Source organism: Condylostylus longicornis, unplaced genomic scaffold, assembly GCF_029603195.1.
Source record: "Condylostylus longicornis isolate FDR11 unplaced genomic scaffold, ASM2960319v2 ptg000100l, whole genome shotgun sequence".
Taxonomy (NCBI): domain Eukaryota; kingdom Metazoa; phylum Arthropoda; class Insecta; order Diptera; family Dolichopodidae; genus Condylostylus; species Condylostylus longicornis.
In genome coordinates this window covers 439492-466692 of record NW_026578068.1, presented here as the reverse complement: position 1 = coordinate 466692, position 27201 = coordinate 439492, and the positions used below count along the sequence as shown (strand labels likewise).

Genomic DNA, 27201 nt, shown 5'->3' with positions numbered 1-27201 from the left:
AGGAAATGATAAATTTTAATGCACAATATAATGTTCTTATAGGGTTAATATTTTATAATACCACAGGATTAAATTTATATTTATTATTGTAATGCGTACTAAAAATTAAAGTATAATCTAATATAACAATATTATTATATTGTATATGTGAAATCATAATTTCGTATATTAATCCTTAATATATACATGAAACATAGGAGAATTAGCAAATTGTGAAAAAAACCGCGTCTTTATTTATAAAGCATTTTAAAATTTCCAAATGAATTTTGTATTCGATTGGGTTTTATTTGAAATGTGGTTCACTTAAATAATATGAATGTATATAATATAAATATATATATATATAAACATATGAAAATTTACATATATAATTGTATATTTGCTTATGTATAAATAATATGGAAAAAATTCAATTAGCAGTTTATTTACTATACGGTTAATTTGCACATACAAGTACCTATAGTTGGTATTTTTATATTATGGCAGAGAAAAAAATTTTGATTAAATTTTAATTAAGAATTCTTTAATGACACTTGGAAAAAATGCAATTAATTACTGAATTATTCAATTTATTGTTTCTTTGTAATCAAGAATTTTAAAAAAATTGACTTTTTGAATACAACACTTTTATTGGCGAAGCGACATTTTTTCTCTAAGAGATCTATTCTAAGAGCTTAAAACAAAAGGCTTTAAATTGAGCTTAATGGAGATAATATACATAATTGTCTGCAAAAATATGAATAGGTAACATCTACATAGTTCTTTTCATAGCGATTTTGTTATTCTTTGTTGCTAAATATTCGCACAGTACCAATAATCGTAACTCTAAAGATGCCAATAATTATAGCAAGCTGTCAACAATAATTTGTGGTTTTTCTGTTACCAATTCAAAATTTTTCTAATGGGTGTCTGTTGGAAAATAGTATATCAGGTTATACAAAATATATTTTTATCATTTTTCAATCAAAATCAACAGACTTTAACATTGTAGACTTATGATGGAATAGGTTTTTCAATATTAAACTCTTTTCATCAGATATACTGGAAATATTTTCATACATGCCATAGAATTATTTGTAATACTATAAAATTAAATTTTGTTTCGTATTAAAGATTTTTGTTCATTTTCTAAATACATTGCTAAATTTATTTGCTATCACAGAGCTTAGAATTTTATTAGCAATTTTAAGAAAACTTGGCTGAATTTTAAACAAATTTATAATTGAAATTAATCATTTTGCGCAGATAAATGAAGAATTTAAAATGGTTAAATTTATTTTATAAAAACTAAAAATTTTTTTAAAAATTTAAATTTAAAAGAATTATTAAAAATTAATTATATTTCACATGATTCATTTTGTGCATATAGTCTTGGCACATTTTTCTAAATTGTCTATATAGATTTAAGGTCATTTTGATTTTAAGAATATAAAAATCATGTCAGTTATTGCGACGAAATTATTTCTTAAAATAAAATATTTTTTTAAGCTTAAAGACATTTTCATTATTTATGAATATTTTATGAGTTAAAAGAGACTGTCGTATTGAGGCGATTAAATTGCATTTATATTAATAAATTGCTTTTATTTTTTTCTTTATTTAAAATTAATAAAATATTTTTTTAATATTAATAAAGAAAAATTTGAATTTTTCATAAATGCCAGCATAATGGAAACACAATTTTTAAAGTAAACGTAGGCACATTAGATTTAAGTTTAACCATTAAGATGCTGTGTGTGTGGGGGGGGGGATGTGAAATGAGAATCAAATCAGGTACTCACTTACATAAAAATGTTGCGATTGCATTTTTTACTATTTTTGGAAACATAAATTTTAAATGATATTAAGGTTGTTTTGAAACAACTAAAATTACAATTTTAACAGTCAAAACTTTATTTAGCTAAACTCAAGCATTTTAGAATTTAGCCAATTACTGCTTAATTAATCTATTCATTAAATAAGTTAAATAGTTTAATTAAGGTTTTTCATTGTAACATGAAATCTAACAGAGAACTTTTTAAGAAATAATTTACCATAGTATTTTCTTTTCACTGAAACGTTGTATAAAATCATTAAGTTACGATAAAATTATACACCGCGTTATATATAATATTGTGTATATGTAATATATTATTACATAATATACATACAGGAGCAAATTTTTTAATTCAAAGGCAACATGACATTGAACGACCTCATTAAATCAGTGTTAAGTAATAAGAATTAAGTAAAATGTGTGGATTTTGATTAAACTCTGCCATTAATAATTTTTCATAAAATACCGCTCTAACTAAATAAAAAATGGGCGACTAATTAGAGTTTATATCCAAAAATGTATACAATTTAAAAGCAATTATTTCATTGTTAAGGAACCTGATTTTTTATGTAATTCGTAGGCATCCAAATTATCTTGTTTATTTTAAAACATTTAACATCAAATTATATTTATTATTAATTTTTTAAATTAAAATTAAAAATAAATTTTCAATTTTGTAACACCTTGTATAAACAGAGCCCACAATATGGTGAATTCGGCACTGTATACACACACAATATGAGCTATTAAAATCATTATCAAAAATTTATTAACATTTTAGCGAAAAGCAAAAAAAAAAGCATTCATAATTCCTTTTTATATTCATTATTTTTCAGCAAAAAATAAAAAATTAACCATGAATAACAATAATTCTCTTTGATAAAAAGAATTTTATTAAAAGTTGCAAAATTTCACTAAATCCTCGAAAAGCCCCTTTTTTATATATATATATATATTATATAAAAATATATATATTTTCCGAAACTCAAACGCAATGCGAGAAAAAAAAAGAACAAAAATAACAGAAAAAATCATTGAAGTATTAAAGAAAATGAAAAGGAATCATTTTATTTTTTTTTTAAACATTTCAAAGGAAAAGACAACAAAAAAAATATGAGATTAAAGCTGAATGAATATTTAAATTAATTTTGAAATCATCGTAATAATCAAGAATGAGCTAAAAAAAAAAAGATAATAATATAAAAACAAAATCTTCAAAAACAAAAAATTAAAATTGTAAGAAATTGCCGGTATATTTACACAGCACAAAGAAGTTAAAAGATTTTTTACTAAAAGATGCTAGAGGAACGAAAGAAATTTGTTTTTTTTTTTGTACAACATGATATCATAATGAAATTTTGTTTGTATATGGAACTACAAGGAATGTTTAAACTAAGCCCAACAAAAATTCTCTTCAATTAGAATTAAAATTTTAAATGCTTGCCTAAAAACTTAAATTTTCTTCTAAAGAGTAAAATATGCAATTTAATTGTGACATGACACTATTCATAATCAAATGTTCAGAACTTTGGAATGTTGACTGATATCTAACAAATTGCTTTTCATTGTATAATACTTACATAATTACTAAAATAGACCATTTTCTAAAATGATAACCTAAGATTATATAAAATAAAAATACAATAAATTATAATTATTATTATTTCTCGTATATTTTTATTCTTTATATTTTCTTTGTTTTTTTTTTTTGGTTTTTTTTTATCTTTTTTACTTTTTGTTTTTTTTATAATTTAAATATTGCGTAACAAAACCCCAATCATATAAAAAAATAATTATAAAAACAAAACTAAAATTATATATATAAATTTTAAAAGGAATTTTTAAAAGCTTTAATTCTACTTGTTATAATATTATTTATAATATAATATGTAACTATGACTTGCTAAACCCGAGCTTTATTGAAAACGTTTAAAATAAAATTTTTGTATTTTTTAAGATTTTGAATCATTTTAGTGTGATTTTAATTAATTTAATTAATTTTGTATAATTATTTGTTTTTGTTTTTTTTTTTTTATAAATTTGTCTTATAATTTTAATTATTATAATTTAGTATTAATATACATATATAATTCATAAATTTTCAAATCATAAATTAAAATATATTTTAATCATTACAATAAGTACCGTTATAATAAACGGTAACCCAATTTCTAAATAAAGAAAATTTACTATAATAAATTTATTCATAGTTTTTATTAAACTAGAAATTTATTTTAGATGTTTAACATTTTAATGTTACAGTAGAATAAAAGAATTTATTTTAATATTTTTAAATTAAAGAAATTTTTTTAAAAACTGCAATAGATTTAAGAAGAAAAAAAAGTTGAGTTCACGTTGGCAGATTTTAAAGCTTAATTGTACTTCTGTCAGCGTTATCTTAAAGTAGAAAATTAAAAAAAAAAGGAAGAAAATTGCTCTACTTTCAAAACTATTTGATAGCACTTCATAAATTTTTCATTAAATTTTTATTCTATGTCAATTTCTGATTTATCAGTTTGATGTTAGCAATATAAGAGTATATCTTTCAAAGTTTACAAGTCTACAGCACTACATTTTCAGAATTAAGTGTATATGAACTCAATCTAACTGAAAAATATTCTTATATGCAGTTTTTATGTTTTATTAATAAATTGATTTTAATAAATTTAATTTTAATAAATTGATCATTGCGGCATTTCATTAAAATACTGTTTTTACAATCAAACCTATGATAAAAAATATATTGATTTAATTCTTAAATAAATTAATTAAAAAATTTGTTTTTTTTTTTGAATTGAAATATTAAAGTATTAAAAAATAAGTATTTCTCTTACTTATTCAAGGGAAATGATTTTTTTTGAAAGTGACCTAAGCCGATTTGTAATTTTAAATTTAGTTTATTTCCAAAGCAATTATAATCTCGATAACCAAAATTATCGACATTACCATTGAAATCAAAAATTTTGGTCACTTTAAGCTCAAGTGGAGCAATATTTAATTTTTATTTGAAATAGAAGATCACTTTCAAAATAAACTATCTAAATAGTTATGGTTACAAGTTACCAAAATTTACTTTTTCCAAATTTTTTTAGTATCTACACAAATTACATTTTACATGTGAATCACTAACTCAATAATACTATTTATCTTTTTTATTTTTATATTACAATATAAAAGTTTAATAAAGAAATTAATTAATTATTTAATTAAATAATTATTTAATTGCATTTTATTTTGTAAAGCGTGGCATTAAAATTATAAGAATTCTGTGAAAATTTTAACAAATGCAATATATAAGAAAGAACAAAAAATAACAAAATAATTCTCTTGCAACATATTTTGCGGTTGTGTTTTTTTACATAAAATGGAAATTATTTATAATCGCAATTTTACAAAACAATTTTTTTAAAATCTATTGTATATAAGATATTTAAATAAATCAAAAGGATTTCAATTCTATTTAAATAATTTATTATTAAAAATTATTAAAAACACACCATACTAATTAATAGTACTTATCGATTAATAAAAAGAAATTCATTAATTTTTTTAATTTTTAAATTTTTTTAATTATTGAAAATAAAACAAATTTTTATTTACATTATAACAAAATGTGATTTTATAGAAAAACTGAAATAAAAATTAAAATAAATACTAATAGTTTAAAAATAAAACAAAAAATTTTATTTTAAGATCAAGTCAAAATGAATTTTCCTAAATGGGAATATTTGGAAACTCTTAATTGATCCTATAAGTCGAAATTAATATCAAAATTCAATTTTGATTTCGAAAAAAAAAAAAAAAAAACAAATTATATGAAGTAGAATTGATTGTATCAATAAAAGAAAAAAAAATAAGCTATTTTTGGCACGAATTTTTTTTTTATAACTGGTAATTTAGTGTTTTTGCGAAAACTTCAACAGAATAACAAATATTTTGGTTTAATTTTTTCTTATTATTTTTTTTATATTTTTAAACGTTTTCAATTTGGAAAGAAGGATCACTATATATCTAAAAGTAGCACTAAGATCTAGGAATATAATTTTAAAAAGTTTTTTTTTGTTTTTTTTTTTTAATCAATTATCTTTTTATTTTTAAATATTTTATATTTATTATTTTATTTTGAAAAATGTCAAAATAATTGTCAAAATTTTTAATCACAAAATTAAAAAAAAAAAATAAATTTTTTTTTACAAAATTTCATTTTGTTTTTTTTTAAGAATTTTTTATTTTTCGGTCTTATTATTCTTTGGCCTAATTTTGCTTACGATTTATTTCCCTTCCCTTCTATGAATTTCTTTTGTTTTTGTTTGCTTTTTTTTCTAATTTTAAACAATTTTTATTCATTTATTTGTTTTTGTTTTTAATTAAATTAAATTTTTATTCATATAATTTATAAATCTCTTAACCTAAAGCAAAACTAACTTTTGAGTTATCTGTATTTGTGAGTTTCTGAATTTTCATAACTTGCTCATGTGAATTTAAGCCATAAACATCAAATGCTCGCCTGTCCATATGATTGACCCTGTGAAAATATTAAAAGAATAAAAGAAAATATAAAATTAATAATATTGTAGAGAAAATAAAAAGGTTTTAAAATAGGTTTTAAAAAAGGTTTTATTAAAAATTAAAATTTTAATAAATAATTTTGATGATATACAAAAATTAAAAGTAAATTAAAATTTAGAAAATTAATTAGTAATTTTGTATTTAAATCCATCGCAACAATAACTACGATTAATAACAATTTAGTTAGATTATATTGAAATTGAAAAAAAATTAAAAAAATTCATTAAGTTAAAATGTGAGAACACAATAGTGTTAACGAGGTTTAAATGATACAATTTGAGTTTACTTACTGATAATAAATAATTCACTAGTAAAAAAGTAAATCCACATTTTCTATTAAAAGTCTCATTTTAATTCTACATTGACATTATATTAAATAATTTTTTTTTTTTTTTTAGAATAATCCAAGGGCTTACAGGGAAAATCCTCTATCAAGCCTAAGCATAAATTTTAAAATATTTCGCAATTAATAGGAGTAAACTACTACATTCTTATTACTAGTAATTTTACAGCAATATTTTTAAGAAATAAAATGTTTTCCTTATAATCTACATATTTGTCATTTACAATCTAGTATACTACTACAAATTGTCATTTGTAGTAGTAAATTATAATACTCAAATAGTAATCAATAGTATTCAAATAATTTTTCTAATTTTTTCTAAATAATTTCCAAATTTTTAAAATGTTGGATAGAGGATTTTTCCTATAAGCCCTTGATATTAGAAATAATAAATTGAATAAACACACAAGTACATACATACATATTCATAGCAATGAAAGCGATTATAATATCATTTGACAAAGAATAATATTCTCTCTTATATTGTAATTTTTCACAAAACAAAAATTTTCATGAATATTTAATGTCAATATAATATTTATTACACATTAAAAAATATATAATTAAAGTCTATAAAAATTAATTTTCAGTTTAGTCTAAATATAAATTCTATTTTGATTACTAATCGAATGGGAGCGATTTATGTCAAATAAAATATATTTATCTCTAAAGTATTTAAATTTTATAATGTTTTCAAAATTACATTTATCACTATTATATATATTTATTTTAACTGTTAATGCTAAATTGCATAAAGGTAAAGATATTATGTTAACAAATTATCAAGATAATTTAGAATCAAGTTTAAAACAAATTATTTGGAAAATTCATCAAAGTAATATACATATTGAGAGTTTGGCTATATTTTTTTCTGATAGTGATCTTGATACCGTACATTTCCTATTGAAAAATACTAATAAATATATTCCAGATTTACCAGTAATTTGTATAAATCGAAAAAAAAGTAAAAATTTAATAATACCAGTACCTTTCAAACAATATTATAATAATCAGATTATATCGTTAGTATTAATGGATTATTTAGAAAAATCAATTTTAAGTTTTGTAGCAAAATATTTGGCAAAAAATCGTACTTCATATTTAATTGTAATTTCAAAACATTTTAAGAATTTTGAAGAAAAATTAAATGAATTTTTTACATCATGTTGGAGTTATCGTCTAATTAACACAATTATTTTTCGTATATATTTTTCCCATGGCATTTTTAAAAATATTGATTTATTGTATTACACTTATACACCATTTCCAAATATTAAGATACTAAACAATAAATTGAATTCATCACAACCTTTATTTGAGAATAAAATAAAAAATGTTAAAAAATACAAATTTGAAACACCATTTGTAACATTTTATCCAAGAAGTTTCAAATATTATGATGAAAAAGAAAATATGGATAAGATAACAGGAACGAATACATTATTTTTTATTGCTTTTATGGATTCTATTAATGGAACTTTTGAAATTATACATGATACTAAATTATGTTCTCATGGATCAAATACATTTGCTCATATACTAAAATCATTTTCAAAATTAAATCAAGGTGAAATATCTTTGAATATTTTTTATTATTATGAAGTTTTATCTATGAAAAATTTCGGAGTAGATTTTGATTTTTCATATCCGATTGCAACAGATGTGACATGTTTAATGTTACCATTACCACCAAAAATTGATATATCACTATATTTTTTTTTGCCATTTGAAACCAGTGTATGGATATTAGTATTAATTTCAATAATAATTACAGCTCTTGCTAATATTATAATCGAAAAAATTACATATAATCGTTTTGATATAAGTCATTCATTATTAACTGGTTTTGTTGAAATACTTGGTTTAGAATCAGGAATGCATTTTAAATTGAAAGTAAGGCAACAATTATTAATAAAAATTTTAACAATGTCATTAAGTTTAATTTTAACAAATTTATATTTTGCTAAACTTTCATGTGTTTTTATGAAACCTGTTTATGAAAAATCTATTAAAAATTGGAATGATCTAAAACATTCAAATATAAAAATTTTAACACCAACATCAATCATTGAAAAACTATGTAGTAGACCAGATGGTGGTTGTCAATATGCACAATATTTGACTCCTGTTACAGAAGATTTTTTCTTAGAAAATCGCGAAAATTTAAATGCAGATTATGGATATACTGTTAGTGATCAAGCGGCATTCTACTATATGAATATTGCAAGTGATTTCAAATCAACAAAATTTATGCAATCTAAATTATGTTTAACATCAGATATTTTAACTTATGTGTTTAAAAGTGAAAGTCCATTTGTTGATGCAATTAATTTATTTCATTTGCGTATCAATGATGGTGGCATAAATAATTATTGGAATGGGTTAGCTACTTATTTGGCTAGAAAAGCTAAAGGTTCTTTACAAGTTTCTAACAGTCATGAAGAACATATTTTTTTAAAATTCAAACATTTTTATTTTTCATACTATATGTTAGTTTATGGCCTTGCAATAAGTTTTATATTTTTTATTCTTGAACTCTTATTAAATATTTACAAAAGAAATTATTTTATAAATCGAAATTATATTAAATAAATTGTAATACAAATGAATAAAACATCAATATACAACATATTATAAGTTATTAATTTAATTAATTAAATAATTTTAGTTATTATATATGATTGTGACAATTTAATGTTGTTTGATTGTAAGTAGTGTAATAAAGCTTAATGAATTTTAATAAATTATATTGTGTAAATTGTTAGCCTAAGTTTTTCTCAAAAAAAAAAAAATGGAATTAGTTATAAATAAAACGCGTTTGAAAGCGTCTATCCTATGTAATTTCAAAACTAACTAAAATAAATTAAGGTTTCCTTAAGATTCTACCAAAGGAATTATGTAAAATCTATGCTTTTCAGTACATTACAATGAATTTAATGAAACTTACCGTCCGCCGGAATTTGAACTTAAAAATTTCCAATAACTAGGTCGTAATGTTTCAGGTTCTAAAGCAGCTGCATGAAATAGTGTTGCTGTACTAGCACAATATAAAAATATTGTGAATCCAGGAACTTTTGGTAAATATCCTGCTTTAATACCCATATTATATGTAATCTGTTAATTTAAAATAAAAAAAAAATAAAAATTCTGGTTAAAATTTTTGTGCTATTTTTCAGAGAACAATTATAAAATTTTGCTTTCTACTTATGCATGTATGTACCTGTAACATCTTCCACATAACGTATAAGGCAATTGTAACATCTGGATATTTTGTAAATGCCACACTTGATATCAATCCGGCTGGCAGGGCAAATAATGGATCATCTTTTCCAAATAAATGCCTAAGGCTACATGATGATGCCTATAGAGTATTCATAAAAAAAATAGTTAATTATTTGCCTTTAAATTATTGAAATTTAAGTATAAAGTGACAGCTTTTTTTAGCTTCAATTTGAGTTTTTAATCGCTTCGTTTTAAGTCTTCGTCCCTAGGAGGTAAGACTGAAAATTTTAGATGAATGATGATTATTAATATCTTAAAGTTTTTTATAAGTTCCGAATGTTCAAATTGATTATTAAAAATTATTGATTTCAACTTATAAAAACTATTGAAAATTCATCAGCTTATAAGAGTATAATTATAATATATGTATACGAACCCGGAATAATTTATGAATTGTATAATTTATGGAAAAAAATTTTAACTTTCTTTTAATTATAGCAAGTATTGCTTTTCAATGTCCATAAGGAAAATCAGAATGCGTTGAGAAATTTAAAATCCCCCGTTTCGTTGGTAGCATCTCAAGCTAATATGAGATGCCATTTAAAAACTTTGTACTTAAATTTATCATTCAAATATATGTACGTACATACTTACTTTGTATAAAAATGAGAATCCACCTAAAAATAATCCTAATTTTAATGTTCCTTCATTGAAAATTGTTTTACGTAATTTTAATTTAAATTGTATAACTTTTTGTATTTGTAATGCCAATTTTAATGCAACTTGAACACCAATGCCAACTCCAAACAATTTTAAACCACCACACAATGAATAGTACAGACAACCATTTGAATGTGGACATGATTTATGCTTTGGCATTGTTTTAACCATTTTCAAAATATTTTCATATATTTGAAGCAAATTTGATATTAATTGAAATTTATTTAAACCATTTCTATTATTAGAATTTCTTGATAATTGTTGTTGATTATCATCTTCCTCATCATCATCATTATTGCCATAACCAATATTGTTATAACGTCTTAATAAATCACTAGGTGAATCTAATTCTCTTCTTCTTCTTTCTACTTGTTGTTGTTCGTGTTGTTGCTGCAGTTGTTCTAATTCAATATCTCTATTTATTTCATTATCACCATTATTAGCATCAGCATAAGTATCATCATCATCATTATCATTATTATCATTTTCATTATGATCATTTTCATTATTTTCATTATTTTCATTGTTATCAATGTTATTGATATTTTGATTACTATTATTATTACTAATATTATTTAAAAGGGCTCTACGTTGATTTTGATAACTACTATTACTATTATTGTTATTATTTTGTATATTATTTTCAATTCTATCATTTGTTTTATTACCCTCCTCATCATTTCCAACAACAAATTTTAATACATTAAATAATGAATCTTTCGCTATATTTTTATGTAAACCTCTTTTAAATAAATATAATAAAACTGATGTGCTTAAACCAAATATTAATGTTTCACCATATTTAATTGGTTGTACTAAATTACGTGATACAGTCATACGCCATATTGTTTCGGTAGCTAAATTTGCAACATATAAACATAATAATGGTCTACGAGTCGGTCTCTCTACAATTATACCAAATAAACTAGCTAAAAATGCTGGTGCATATGCAATTGTCCAAAAATAAAATTCACCCAATAGATTACGTAATATACATGCAAAAATTAAATAAGAACAACCATTTGTAACTAGGAATCCAGTTGATTGAATAATACCAAGGAATGTTCGTTGTAAATCACGTGCTGTTGGTATTCTACCACGCATTAATAAAGAGAGCTGAAAAAAGAAAATAAAATTTTGCAAAATTAATAATGGTTGGTTATATAACGAGATAAATTCAAAAAGTAAAATTTAAATACGTAAAATTAGAAATTATTTTAAGATTTATTTTAAGACGTAAAGCATTAGAAAAAGATTTTAAGATTTACAGTATGTTTTCCTTTGAGAAAAATCTACTATTTCTTTATAAATTAAAAACAATAAATACTACGTACGATTATTTCAAAATTCAGTTTTTCAATGAAATTTTGAAATATAAAATGTTGCACATTTAAGGACGGTCTTGTAAGATAGAAGATAGACTCAATTAATTTAAAAAATGAAAAATTTTAAATTGAAATGAAATTTTGAATATTGTTAATTTTTAAAATAAATAAAAATTTTTAATCGTACCCCGTACTCATCCGTTTTGTTCTAAATTGAAAAATTTTATTTCAAATTACAAAATTTATGTGAACATAAATAAAAATTCCATGAAGGCACTGTTGTAATGATTAAATGATTTAATGTCTTGCTAGTAGAAATGAAACATTTGTGAGAGAAACTATTCTCATATAGAAAATACAAAAATTTCTTTTAATTTTAGAAAATAATTAATATATAGATGTAGATGAAGATTTTAAATAAATGCAATGAGCTAAAAACTAAAAGAAAAAATTATTTCCGGATATAATAAAATGTATTCTTGAATTTCAGCATGCGTTTCTATGCTCCTGAATATACAAATTTTTCAAATGTAATTGAAAATCATAGGTAAAATTAAGGCTCAATACTGAATATAAATAAGAGGTAGGGCTATACTTCTATCAAAGAATTAAAATCAGGCAAAAAATTTCTATTTTTCTTTTTCACTTATCTAATAGATTAATGAAAGCTATATCTCTTTTTACTTTCATACAATGTACTTTGAAAAAAGACTGTCAAAAATCAATATTTCATCAATATTCTCAAATTTTTGTTCTATCCCATAATTCCGTGGTTTTAAAAAGAAAACTAGTTTTTAACTTTTACAAATTAAGGAATTTTTAACCTTAAAATTTACTTAAAAATAGGACTGAACTTAAAAATTAATATAAGGTGAATTTTCTTTTAGCATAAAAAATAAAAAATGTGTAATTTTTAAGAAGAGACTAACTTAATTAGACTAGACAAAATTATTAATTAGACCCAAAAATACTGTTGCACCCCGTGACTTCCACCTAATTGAACCATCCTTTTTTTTTGAATGAAATTTTATTCAGACTACATTATGCTTCATTTTGCTTTTGATGATTTTTTAATTCATAAATTTAAACATTAATTGTACATGTGTGTTTACATGAAACACTCTTGTATAAGTTCACATTCAAAAATATAAACATATTTTTCATTATTTTTCGTTATTGAAATGCGATTATTAATTTTTTACTTTGACAAATTACCAAAATGAGTAGCTACTTACAAAAAATTTTCAAAAAGAAATAATAAAATTTCAAAGAAAAATTTTATAGAATTTTCTATGTTTAAATATGCTAAGTACACAATGTACAATAAAATCCGATTAGTTTTTTTATTGGTCCCTTTACGACACCCATTAAAGTGTACATTCTCACATGTATGTAGTTTATCAGCTTTTCCATTGATGTTGTAGCGACTGTTTATAAATTTCTGTTTTGTTTTAAATGACATATAAAGGGTTTAAGTATGCGAAATCAAAACAAAACACGAATTTAAAATTAATTTCATTATGAAAAGTTAAAAAAGTAAATAATTTAATTTTTATTCAATTAAAAAGACAAGCCCATTTAAAATTTATGGTGGGGGCTTTTATAATACATATATACTTAAACATATATAAAATATTTTTAAATAGATTTTTCGAAAATAAAATTTTTAAATCTAAAACAATGAAATAAGGAGAAATTTAAAGAATTTTATGTAACAATTAAGCATAAAACAATTAAAAATTTACAACATTAATTTAACATTAACACTTACTACTGTTACTTACCATATAAACTATTGTATAAATTTTCGAACTGTTTCCTAAAGAATGTAAAATTTGTCCAGCTGCTGAATTCCAACAACTTTCTGTCCATGGATGTACATATTCATGACACGTTATCTTAATTGGAAGACATTTACTTTGTGCATTCGTCATTTTTTCCACCTATAAAATTGGCTCCGTTCTTTTCTTCTTTTACCTTTAATTTTATTTTTATATTGGACGGCTAAAATAAATTTGTTTCCTTATCTTATTTCCCGTTTAATTTTAAGTTAAAGATGCTTATTTTACATAAATTTTTTTTTTTTGTGATCGTAGAACTCCAATTGATGAAATGGTGAAGAAGTGTAGTTAAATATTAGATTGCAGTAATATAGGCGTATTATTTAGTGTTGATGTTTTTGTAATAAATTATGGCAGTCTGTAAATAAAAAAAAATTAAATATATATATAAATATTATATAACTTTGTTAAATTAATTCAAAAATTCATTTTTATACATAACATGATTAATTATAGTTATGATCTAAAAGCAATAAATAAATTTAGAAACAATTGTATTTTCTATGAGAAGAAATTTTGCAACTTTTAATACAATTTAGACGGAATTTTAGATGGATTTAAACTACATATTTAAACTAAAAATTAATTTATATAAACAATTTATTAACAAATTTTCGGAAGAAGTTACACAATTCCCTCACCATTTAGAATGCGAACATAATATAATTATAAAATTTTAATTAATTATAAACCACATTTGCTTATCTCTTTTCTAACATTTTCTAAGTAAAATTTTCTGAATTTTTCACAATTTATTAACAAAAATATATTAGGATACCCATTGTATATATCATAGTTCTATTTAATTCGGATTTAATCGAAGTAAAACTACAAAATGCCATTTTAAAAATAATTTTTATTTTATATTTTAAGTAGATTTTGTACTTATATTTTTTATTCCCACATTTATTGTAGCTTAATTTTTTATTTACAACCTTTTCTCATAAATATAAAAAAACATTGATTTTTTATTTTTACAGCGACCTTTAATTTCACCATGAAAAATATTTTTAATTTTAGGCACAATTTTTATGCGACACTTATTTTTTCGATTATAAAATAATATTTGATAATATCCAAAACAATTTACAATAACTTTCACTCAAATGTTGAAAATTTTTCAATAAAAATTATTTAAGAAGAAAAAATTTATCTAAAAACTTCAAACTTTGTGAAATAATTGAAAATTAACGGTTTAAAAATCGTAAAATTTTTTGGTTTTAATCAAAAGATTGAATACAAAAATAAAAAGTAATTAAGCTTTACTAAAAAATTAATGTCGCACACACATATTTCAAAAAGTTAATATTATTTTTATTGAACGGGTTTTTTTCCATGAATATTTTTTACCGAAAATGTGCCTAAAAGTTCCATCAGATCCGGTCGTCTGTAACTTTATTCGAATTTCCCCATTCCGAATTTTTAAAAATGACGAGAATTGTTCGAATTTTTATAAATGATGAGAGTGGTCATTCGGGTATAAAATTCGGAAATTCAAAAAAAAAAAACAAATAAGCAACCATTTTTATAATAACGCCACAAGTTATAACCCTTGAAAATCATAAAAGAGTCTATAGTTTTTGACTTATGATAACAAGAAATTTTGAATTTTTTGTAACATTATTTCTTCGGCAAGTTAAAATACTTTGAAATTTGGTTTTTTAAATCAGTTAACATTTTTACTAAATTTTGCTAGATAAATTTCATTTCTTTTCCCTTCCGTAGCGTCGCCCTCAATCTGCCCTACTTAACGCAATCTCTCAATTTGGCCATTTACTATATCAAATTTATTATTTTTTTACGCTTTATTTGACTCCAAATAAATAAAGAAATACTTCTTAATTACATACGCGAATAAACCGCGAATCAAAAGATAATTTTCCACTTTTAATACAGCTTTAACCAAAGTCCAAAATTATTAAATGAGTCAAATAAGCAACTTGTACTTACTCAGTAAAACAAGCAATTAAAAGCATATTTTACTAGTAAAAACAAGTTAATAAATTTTTTTTGTCTTCATTTCTTTCAACTTTTGCATTTTTGCTTTTGCAGCATTCTGGTAAATTTTAACCTATAATTTAAACTTAATTTATTTATTTCGTAACCTTCTTTTGATTTAAAATGACGTTTGCAAGTAAATGAAATATTTAGCGTGGTCAACGCATAATCGGATTGTATGATTATATTTTCTGATGAATAATTTTAAAATTCAAAAGTTCATTTTTGGTACTGGATCGGAAGCATTGTACAAAATGTAAAAATATCTTTTGCTCAATTATTTCCAAGACACATTTAGATTGGAATTTGGAAGAGTACACTCAAGGATCATGAAAATAAAATTAAAATTTAAAGAAAATCTGTTGATTATATTTTTAAACATGATCAAAAATGTGAATTCAGTTCCTAGTAAAATCTTGTTAAAAATTTAGTATTTTGCATTTCTCAAACATAAAGCCTTCCTTGATTGAGTTGAGGGGCGAAATTTAGTCTGATCGTAATACCTCCCTAACTGTATCCAATGTGGTCAGTAAAAAAAATGAGAAGGAAGAAGTTGATGAAATAGTATTTCTGATTCAAGTTTTTCTGTGCGCTTTATTAACATAAGTACTTAACAATTATCAACAACGGTGCACAATATTATAATATATTTTATTTTGCACCGTTAGCAATGTAAGTATATAGCAAAAATATATTAAGAATCGTGGTACGTATGCAATTTTTGAATGAAATTATTTTACGATTTAACTTGTTTATTTCCGCTATTAACGCTATCATAATCAATTTCAATTATTTTTCTTAATTTAATGCATCAAATTTAGTGATTTATTTACAATTCATTGAATAATTGATTAAATTTAAAAAACCAATAATATTAATTCGAAACTTTGTTTTCAAGATTTACTTAATGATTATGAAAATGATACCATAAAATAGTTTTCACAAATTTAAACTGTTATTCATGCATTTTACAATTCTATAGTACTATTCTTATCGCTATAATTTTTTCATTAATTTTAACATAATTATTAATATTTTTATTTATTCGTAAAGTTTATTTACTTATCAACAAATTATCAAACTTATTTGTAAACAAAAATAAAAATAAAGTTCTCATGTCCAGAAAAGGAATTTTTCCAAGAAAAAATAGAACACCTATGGAGATTACAATAAAAAAGGTTAATTTATTAAACCTAGATATGAATACTTTAAATTTGAAATCGGCAACATAAGGACCAGGGGCCGTATACAATCCTTTGAAACTTTTTCCATCAAAAATATTTTATTAAAATATTGTCAGAGTTTTAAATCAAATGACGATTTATACTCGTCATCCAAGCAAGCAAGTAGATGACGAGTCTGAGTCGTCAAATGTATCCAAGGAGTTTAATATAAACCTGTTTAGGAAATGCCCAAGAAATTTGCAGAGATAAAGTATATGCACGTTTAATTTACTAATTTGCGGAATTTAAAAAACTTTTCAATTATAGTAATTAAATGATTAATCAAACTTCGTTTCCATTTATTAAATTATTTTAATAATATGTTTTATCTAACTGCTATACTATATAATTTAAAATATTTTCTAATAGAAATTCAAAAAAAGTTGTTCTTATACTTGACCTATACATTATCGCTATCAATTAGAATATACATAAGACATAAAAACTATGTAATAAAAAAAAGTAATATGTGTATACATAGATAAGAAAAACCTACAAATTCTCCAGATAACAACCAATTTTTTTTTAATATTGTATTATTATTGATTAATGAACGACGCAAGTATAGAAATTCTATCAAATCTTTGAAAACTTTAAGGTTCTATAATATCAAATAAGTAAAAAATTCAAATAATTTTATTTTGTATTTTTCGACCATGTCTATCCAAATATGACAATCTAAATGAGCCCATAATTTTTGGGAAATTGTTCTGCAATCAACAAACCGTTTATAGCATATTTGGCAAATTTTTAGAAAGAATCTAAAATAAAGTTCGAAGAATATTAGAAAAAACAATAATATTAAGTAATTCGATGCAGTTTTCTAAAATTATTCAAAAATCAAAATCATCCATTAATATTCACTTTTCATTTCTTGAAATCGCAACCCCCCTGTATTAGTTAAGTTGGTAATAAGGTTTTCACCGTTATTGTAACAAATATAGAACAATCAAATTCCGAACCAGCATAAGAATTTGACTCATTAAATTATTTTATTAAAAATATAACTCTTTTAGTATTATAAATTATGTAGTCTAATTAACATACCTTGATTATAGCCAAACAGTGATAATAATAATTATCATTAACGCCAATATAATCAGAGTTCATAAATTACCTTGCAAGATTACGAAATATTTTCATTAATTCCAAATACTTTTATTGATAATAAAAAATATTAATAATTTTAAATTAGGCTATTATGAATAAAATGTTTTTTTTTTAAATAATGTAATTATCATGTATCCGCATAACAAAATTACAATTAATTCTTAAGAGAACAAAGTTACAAAATACAGAATAATAGCATATATAATTAAAAATAAATGTAAAATTTTAAATCAGTTAGATATACTTATAGAAAATCAGTTAATATAATTTAAAATTAAAATTTTCAAGATTAATTGCCATGAATTTCTTATATAAAACATAAAAAGTTGTGTGACCAGAATATTTATTTCTATTTTATTGAACTTTAAACATTAAGTATTCTCCGAATATTTTACTTAACAAAACAAATCTTATGTTAACAAAAACCTACACGCATCTTATATAGAATTAAGCAAGTACTATAGTAAACAAAAACATTTTTCACACCATTATTACATACACAAACCAAAAAAAAAAACACTATTTTGAATGTGATTCTACATAATTGTATAATAAAATTAAAAATAAGAGAATTTCAGTATGTCACTTTAAATATATTTTATTATTTTGTTATTTAAATGCGCTCGATTTTTTCTATAACAAATAAAAGGTAAAAAACTATGTTTATTTGAATTCAGGTTAAGTTTAAAACTGTGATGGACTAGAAATTATGATTTATCACTAAGAAAAATATTACACTGGCCATACAGTATTGCCAATGCATTTTACTATTAAAATAATCTATTTCTATATAAATCTAATTATTAAAATTAGATAACAATAATCAGTTTTTCTGAAGGAGTTCAGATGGCGTTAAAATGAAAAAAGCGATTTTAATTAAATTATAAACTTTATTTATACTCTGAAAACATTTATTTATAAAATTTAAAATTAGTGTTAATTTGTTATTGTTCAGAAAGACTCACTGAAAGTTCACTAAGTATTTTATGAATTTTTTTACCAAAAACGGAAATAACCAATTAACTTTTAAATATATTTTTATATCATTAAGACTAAATGTCTCTCAACATAACTATGTGCATATACAAATGTACATAATGTCATTGCTGATTTAATATATTTCTTGTTTTTTTTTTTAACAAATACCATTTTAAAGTCCATCAGATTTTATAAAATTATAAATTAGATATTGTAGACGAGGGTTGGAAAATCATTTTATACAATTTAACAGTATCAAAATTAAAAAGCATTAAAAAAATTAAAGAACAAATATAAAAATTTCATCTTAACTTTAAGTCTTTTAAGTGTTACCATTTTGAAAATTGTGAAAAAAAAATTCATATATATCTAAATTTAAATGTAAATAATCAGTTGTTAAGACAAATAATTAAAAAATAATTTTATTATTGCAATTGCATTCAAGAATTTATTGGAATATCTTCAAAAAATAAAAATAAGTTAACACATATTATGCTATTAGCACTTTCATTTACACAATTATACGGCCAAATAACTCAAATCTGCAATATATGTAGGGCTCAGCCAGAAATGCAATTTTTAGTTTTGCAACAGTTTGATTGCTTATTTGGGTTCCGTAGGTTTATATTTAAGCGTGCAATGAAGCAATTAAATAGTTTGTAATTTTTTACAAACTGACTACAATTTTTAATTAACACACTCGATTTGGATTGACACAACAGTTTAGTTGGGAAAATGTGCCCATAAAGATTTTTTTGTATATGGACTTTTCTTTATTTTATATGGTAACGCCTTTGAAAATAAATTTTATAGTTCAAAGTTCTGTTAATATAATTTAATAGTTTATTTTACATAATGTATAGGTATGTACGATTTATTTATCTAATCTAATGTAAAACGCTATTCTGTATCAGTTTATATATTATCTAACACTTGCACAATTATATTGACACTTATTATAACTAACTACATGCATGTATTTTAAAAAGAAATAAGTATGTAAATAATAGTTTAAATATTATGTACAACAAAGATGTAATAGTGTCCAACAATTGATGGGTGATTCTAAGAAAATTTTAAATTTGCATTTTAAATATTTTAAATACTCGTATTCATCCTTTGAATTTTTTTATTCAAACTTTAAAAATAAATTTAAAAATCTAAATTTTTTAAATTTTCATATCTTATTTTAATACGTCTTGCATTTAAAATCATTTATATTCGAATTAAATTAAGTGAACTAAGATTTTATTGCAAGAATAATAATTAAAATATATCAGACGATTGCTGAGTACAATTGCATCTTAGTATAGCAAAGTAAACATCACCTAGCCAAAAAATGTGACTACCAGTAACTATGACTAAAAACCGTCATCATCTAGAGATGGAAACGGAAGGGAAAGGAAAAAGGGAAGGAAAAAATAATATTAGTAATATTGGTTCAATATTAATAAGTAAATTAAAATTTAGAAAATTGAAGCCAAATGTACACCATTACTGTACTAGTAGAAATTAGGAATAAATTAAACAAACTCAATGCTACTGACCAGATACCTGATAGACCTTAAACATCCAGTTACTTATGCTCGCACAAAAAAAACAGTAAGTTATGCAAGCTTCGCGTAATATACGCGTTATCGATTCCTGTATCTCATAGTCCGTATTATGACGCGGAACATTGAAAAGCTCAACCGACCCTAAGTAACCGGGATTCTCCCTGTAAGAAATTCGATCCAATTAAGGTGAGATAACCATGTTACCCACAATAAGTTGATGAATGAAAACTATATCGAAAACCACTCAACGACAACGAAGTGACCTTAAGTCCAAAAGTTAAAGTCTACTCTCACAGTTAATTACTCTTAAATATGCTTATATCAAATTACGTATCTCTTTATCATGTATTACTTTTTTCATAACATTATTTTTATTGAGATACATTTCTCGAAGAATAAACCATTTGTATGTGTCAATTAAATAATTTCATTTATTTAGAAAGTTAAGCAAGTAAACGCTTATACATTTATTTACATTTTATTTAGTTAGTTAAATGTAAATTGATTTTAAAGTTTAGACCGCTAAAAATCTAACTTTAAACGTGCCCTTTTTTTTATAATAATGTATCTATGACACTCATATAAATATCATGGAGGGGTTTATGTATCCATTATAAATTTTGGAACTTTTCATGTGCCTACAACATGTAAATAAATAAGTATGTAGTTATAATTCAGTAATAAGTACTTAATTCAAATTTATATTCTTTATATTTTTTATTTGTATGTAGAAAAAAAATTTCGCTACTTGACTCACGAATTATATTCTCCGTTCATATGAAACATAAAAATACCTTTACTTTGTAGCAACTAAATAAAATTGTCCACCAAGCTATTTTGGTTTCATAATAAGTACCTGGATATAAAATGTTAATATTTACTTTTAGCAACATATTAATAAAAAATTATTATTAATAAATAATTTAATGCCCCCCATATTTTATTTATTTTATCTTATTCTTATCAATAATTTTCATTTCAATTAATTAAAAATTATACACAATAATATGGAAAAAGAAAAGCTACCATTGTGTTAAATTTATGATTTTTATTATTAAATTAATTACATTTATGAGTATTTAGATAATTAGATAATAAAATTTAATATAATGTAATCTGAGATATTAAATTATAATTATTTTTTTATGAACCAAATAATATATGTGCAATACATCAATTGTTATGAAAATTAACTTGATACAAAATTGAATTAATGAAATCTAAATTGCTATATATTATATGTATAACAAATTGAAGCCAGACAGGAGGGCAAAACGTTATGTACTTATGATTAATTTAATTATTTACCCATAGATATTGTAGATAGAATTCAATGAAATTTTGATTTTATATTGGTTTTAATTAATTTTTGTAACCATAAAAAATTTCACTATTTTACATATATTTATGATGATACACAAACATCGAGGACTTATGAAGAAAATTCTTCATTCAACATTCATACATGAAATGATTTTGAAATATTTAACAAATACTTAGTCAAAATCAGAATAAATGAAGCTAACCGTGCTTAAACTTTATGACATTTGTGCAAATAAATTCTATGACTTGTTATTGACATAGTTCATGTGAAACTTTAACATATTTTCTAAATTATAATTTGATAATAGTGGGTCAATTATTAAGTTTATATGCAAAATTACAATACGGTACCGGATACTTTTCAAGATATAATTATTGTAAGGCAGTTACTATATGGATCATACGAAAATCAATGTCTTTTTTACAAAACTCAATATATACTTAACAGTAATTGTTGATCCAATTAGTGTTAAATATATTTGTATACGAAATGTCTTAAATATCGTATACTGGAGAATGATGACTATGAACTAGAGAACTACTATGAACTGGTGAAATTGGTTTAATTATTCTTTGAGTTATGTCATAATCGGACAAATGAATGAAAGAATAAGCAGACTTTTCTAATTTGATTTAGAATTTGACTTCAAAAAAGAATATAATACAAAACTAAGTATATGTCTATACCTTAGAGTTTAGACTATTTTATCACATTAGCAGTAATGAAACCGAAAATATAAATATATTACTTAATGGGTATACATTCGCTCGGATATAAAAACCATGCTAAATTTACCCTTTACCAAAATAAAATGTTTTTATTCCAAGTTTTTTAATTTATTTCCACTAAATAATAATAAACTAGTTCAATAATGTTTTATTTTTTTCCAATTAATTTGAGATTTTTAAAAATATTTGTGATTCTTCCCCATATGCCCTCACTCTTGAACTATTTGTTATAAATTTTTTTCAATTAATTTATTCAGTTATATTTTTTCCCATTGTGGTCAAGAAAATAAAATTTATATAAAGGCTTAATGAAATCATAAATTTCTTTTAAACAATTTTGAATTTAAAGTGGCGATACACTTTTGATTTGAAATATACGTTTTTGAATTATATTTTTGTACCTAGACAAAATATAAATTTGGGTATGCATATTATATTTTATAGACTTACGAAATTTACTTTCCCATTTATTGCAATATAATTACTGAAGTTAATCAAATGCTAAGAAATTTAATAATTTTCCATGTTATATAGTTACAACAATATTTATACATGTTTATAAAAAATTTCTCCTATTTGAATTAGCTTATGTGGTTAGTATTGAACTAGTTAGACGAATTTAAATAATTTGAACAAAATATTTATATTTCTGTTACATTGTGTATGCTTAATATTATATTTTTATACGTATATTTCGAAAAAAAATCAAATCAATTAATGAAAATATTTATTATTCATTTAACAAGTTTTTAAATTTAATATTCATTTACAATTTTTCTACTTTAAATGCTTGTGCACTTAAATACAATCTTAAATAAACCGGTTGCGATTAATAATACCTAAATAAAAAGTAAAAAGAATACAACAAAGTAAAACTTCTTACTTATTATACTTTAAAAAAAGTTGCGTAAACTCGAATGCTAGACTCTAATGCCTACTTCCCGTATATATGCATCCAAACAGACAGTTTCTAATACGATTTAACTTTTATATCAAGAATACACAAATACTCGTATATTATTAATTCCTACATTTTCTAAAAAAAAAAATTTCATACCATATTCTTAACTATTCACATGATTATTCTTTGAACTAAATAATTAATTATTCCGCAAAATTTAATTAAATATATATATACAAACGTTTATAATTATGTATATGTAGTTATAAAATGTCACAATATAAATAAAAGAAATATTAAAATTATATTAATTATAAAAAAAATTTAAATAAGTCTAATTAAATTTTCATACAATTTGTTTAAATTCAAGAACGAGACATAAAGTATTTCTATTTTAAATTCGTAGTGCTAGTTATAAGAATAAGTGTGAATAGGTATGTGCATATTCGCATATATGTACATGATACACATATATTTTTGTAGATATATTTTTAGATTCATGCAATTAACAAATTAAAAAGGAAAAAAATGTGTTTAACAGTGAAGGTCAAAAAAGTTTCATGTGTACCAAATCAAAACACTTGAAATTCTTATTTATTAAATTTGGTGCTTCAACTTAGTTTAAAAATTTGCTAGAAGAACTAAGTTTCAATTATGTAGAAGACTAAACTCAATAATCTTAGAATAAAATAAAATTAGATCCAATAAGATTTCCGAAACGTATTCAGTAACATTACATTAATTGGTAGAGTGCATAACTAAATACATATTTAATATTCCTAAGATCGGGAAAGTATTTCACATCAGGTTTACTGAAATATTATAATTGTGTTTGTTATCTAATTCTAATATTGTAACTAATATCAACAAGAATATAAAATCGAATATGTGCAATTAAATGAATTCGGTAAATAATGTAGACAGAAAAGCTATTAATTTCAATGGATTCTTGACGCAAACAGGCACTTAACCTCATTGGGCATCTACAAGATTTTTTTTTATTTATAAATATATTTGATTTACACATTTAAATCATACTTGTAAATATTTATTAGAAATCACATTTACAAATATTTTAACTTGCTTGAAAACTTATATTCTATCTGTTTCTGATCATTTATGTATGTAGATTTTCCTTTGTTATTTGATTTTTTCTTAAATCAATATTCAAACTCTGATTCATGCATTCTGTCTTACCAAAGTTGTTTTCTTTTTTTTTCAGTTTCGCTGTAAGGAATGCTTGCATGGCTTTATAAATATACATATGTATATGCATTTACATGTCTTACAAAGAAGGAATATGTAAAGTGACTAACTAACGTAAAAATTATATCTGTTTATATACGATGATAGGCAAGTATATATAGGTACCTATTTATCGTATTTAGGTAGGTATAGGAGTAGGTAGGTGCACCAGTAAAAACTGATTTTTTTGTAACATGCAAATAGCTTTTTCAAACACGCATCGCTATTTACAAAACAAAGAAATATAATATGAAATTTTACTTTAAAGTTAAAATTATGAATTTCTTCATGATTCTTTCATGATGAAAAATTCTGAAAAATATTATCGATTTTTTACAGAGATTTATTTGACCTAAATTTATTTATTATAGTCTCTTCATCTATTTATATATGCATGTTGTACATATTATTAAAAGTAAGTTAGCATTCACTTTAATATTGTTCATGAGTATAACAAATATTACATATGTGCCTTTCTATTTAAATACTATTAATAATAAAAATTTTTAACAAATTATGTTTTATTTTTAAGTTATTGTAGTAACGTAAAGAAAGTAGTTTGCTGCAATGCTGTTTGTTTATTAAATAGAGTTGAGACTGTAAAATGTATATACGAGAAAAATCTACTTACTAATAAGGATATATACCGATTTATTCTAATGTTTAATGAAATAAATATGTAGGTAAATAGGTGCCTACCCACAAAATCTTTATTTTAGGTGGTTATCAACACTTAACTATTGTAGTTATTTAAGTACATGGACCAGCTAGGTACATATGCACTGGAAATTTTTTATTTTTTTTTAAACTAGTTCACCTTTATTTTCACTCTCATATTCTAAATACCTTAAATGTTTTCTTTATTTAAACTATTCGAAATTTTTTTTTTTTTTTAATAATATATTACCTTAAAAATATACTGTTTGTCCTCAATTTCTCTTTGTTTAAGAAACAAGAAAAAATCCAATTTCACGAATACAAAAATCACAATTTTCCATTTGAAATTTTTTTTTAGTAAGTTCAAAGTGTTCGTTTCTTTTTTTTTGTTTAATTTTGTTATTTAATCAATGAAATTTGTCTATAAGCCCCGATTAAATATGAAGACGACATCCGAAACTGAAAACAAAATAACTTTTGAATTAAAAAATTTCTCTTCAATTAGATTTATGAAATTTATTGAATTCACATTACACCATAAAAAAAATATCAAAAGTTTTTGCTATTTTGTTATATAATACAACAAAAAAAAAGTGATAGCAAAGTTTTGTTTTCCTGATCACAAAACTTAATCTATTCCAACATTATTATCTTAATAATAAAATTTATACAGAAATAACCCCTTTAATTAAAGATAATAAAAATTATATTTAAATCTTTATTGCAGCTATTTCTGTTTTTTCTTTTTTATTAAAATCTAATCGATATCAACTACAAAACAAAAACATTTTTTTTTATCACGGCCGGGCTGCTGCTTTTTTTTATGCTTCTGTCTATTCTTTTATTATTTTTTTTTTTGCGTTCCTTTAACTTCAAAAATTTGTTTACTGACATTTTAACATCTGCTAAATTTTCTGTTTACTAATCAAATGTCAAAATGAAAAACTGTCATTTCATAGAGCTGCCATTGTGTAAATTTAATATTACAAATTTATTGTACAAAAATATTTCCTTTTTCTGTATAAAAAAAATTTCTCATAGTATTTTCTAATATAATGAAAAAGAGTTACCATCTTTTTTTTTTTTTACGTTGCTTTAATATACAAATATTTTGATTTTTATTTCTTAAAATAAAATTTTCGCAAATATTTTTTAAAGTTTTTTTTTATATTTACATTGCAATCAATCATTGTGATTCTTTGTATATGTAATTAAAATTTAAAAATATGTACAAAAAAATGGTGAAATACAAAAAATGTACAAAAAATAGGAATCGTCAGCCAATGCCGTTAATCGCTTTACTCCTGTTTCTACATACATTGGGAAGAAAAAATTTGCATTCTATGACTTACAGCTTGACATAACAAAAATATCAAATATTTCTGTCAGCCCTGAAAGTCTCTACGCGGTCTGTTAAGGATAAAAAAAAATCAAGCTCCATTCAAGTGGAAATGAAATGCAAACAAAATATTTTTCGAAATAAACAACAATTTCTATTTATAAACGTTTTTTTATTGTCTTTTATACCATATTTAACATTATATAACATTTTGCAGAGCTTAAATGTAAAGAATTTATCTTTTGATTGATATGCTATAATGTCCGAATTGACAAAAAATATTATTACATGCCAAAAAAAGTAAGA

The 27201-nt window shown here is 22.5% G+C and overlaps 1 protein-coding gene across 6 annotated transcripts; it reads right to left on the bottom strand.

Moving 5' to 3' along the window:
• Positions 1 to 5328: 5328 nt before the first annotated feature.
• LOC129614034 (transmembrane protein 135-like) lies at positions 5329 to 26431 on the bottom strand. 6 transcript variants are annotated; one of them, XM_055528411.1, is made up of 7 exons: positions 26091 to 26431; positions 25807 to 26015; positions 13780 to 14194; positions 10605 to 11786; positions 9949 to 10089; positions 9676 to 9842; positions 5329 to 6341 (listed from the first exon to the last, which is right to left on the bottom strand). In XM_055528411.1, the coding sequence occupies exons 3-7, from the start codon at positions 13927 to 13929 to the stop codon at positions 6221 to 6223; spliced, it is 1761 nt and encodes a 586-aa protein (XP_055384386.1). In that variant the 5' UTR covers positions 13930 to 14194; positions 25807 to 26015; positions 26091 to 26431; the 3' UTR covers positions 5329 to 6220. The 6 variants fall into 6 exon arrangements, with proteins under 6 accessions (XP_055384386.1, XP_055384387.1, XP_055384388.1 ...); XM_055528412.1 differs by having other exon boundaries at positions 26228 to 26431; XM_055528413.1 differs by having other exon boundaries at positions 26237 to 26431.
• Between the last annotated feature and the right edge of the window lie 770 nt (positions 26432 to 27201).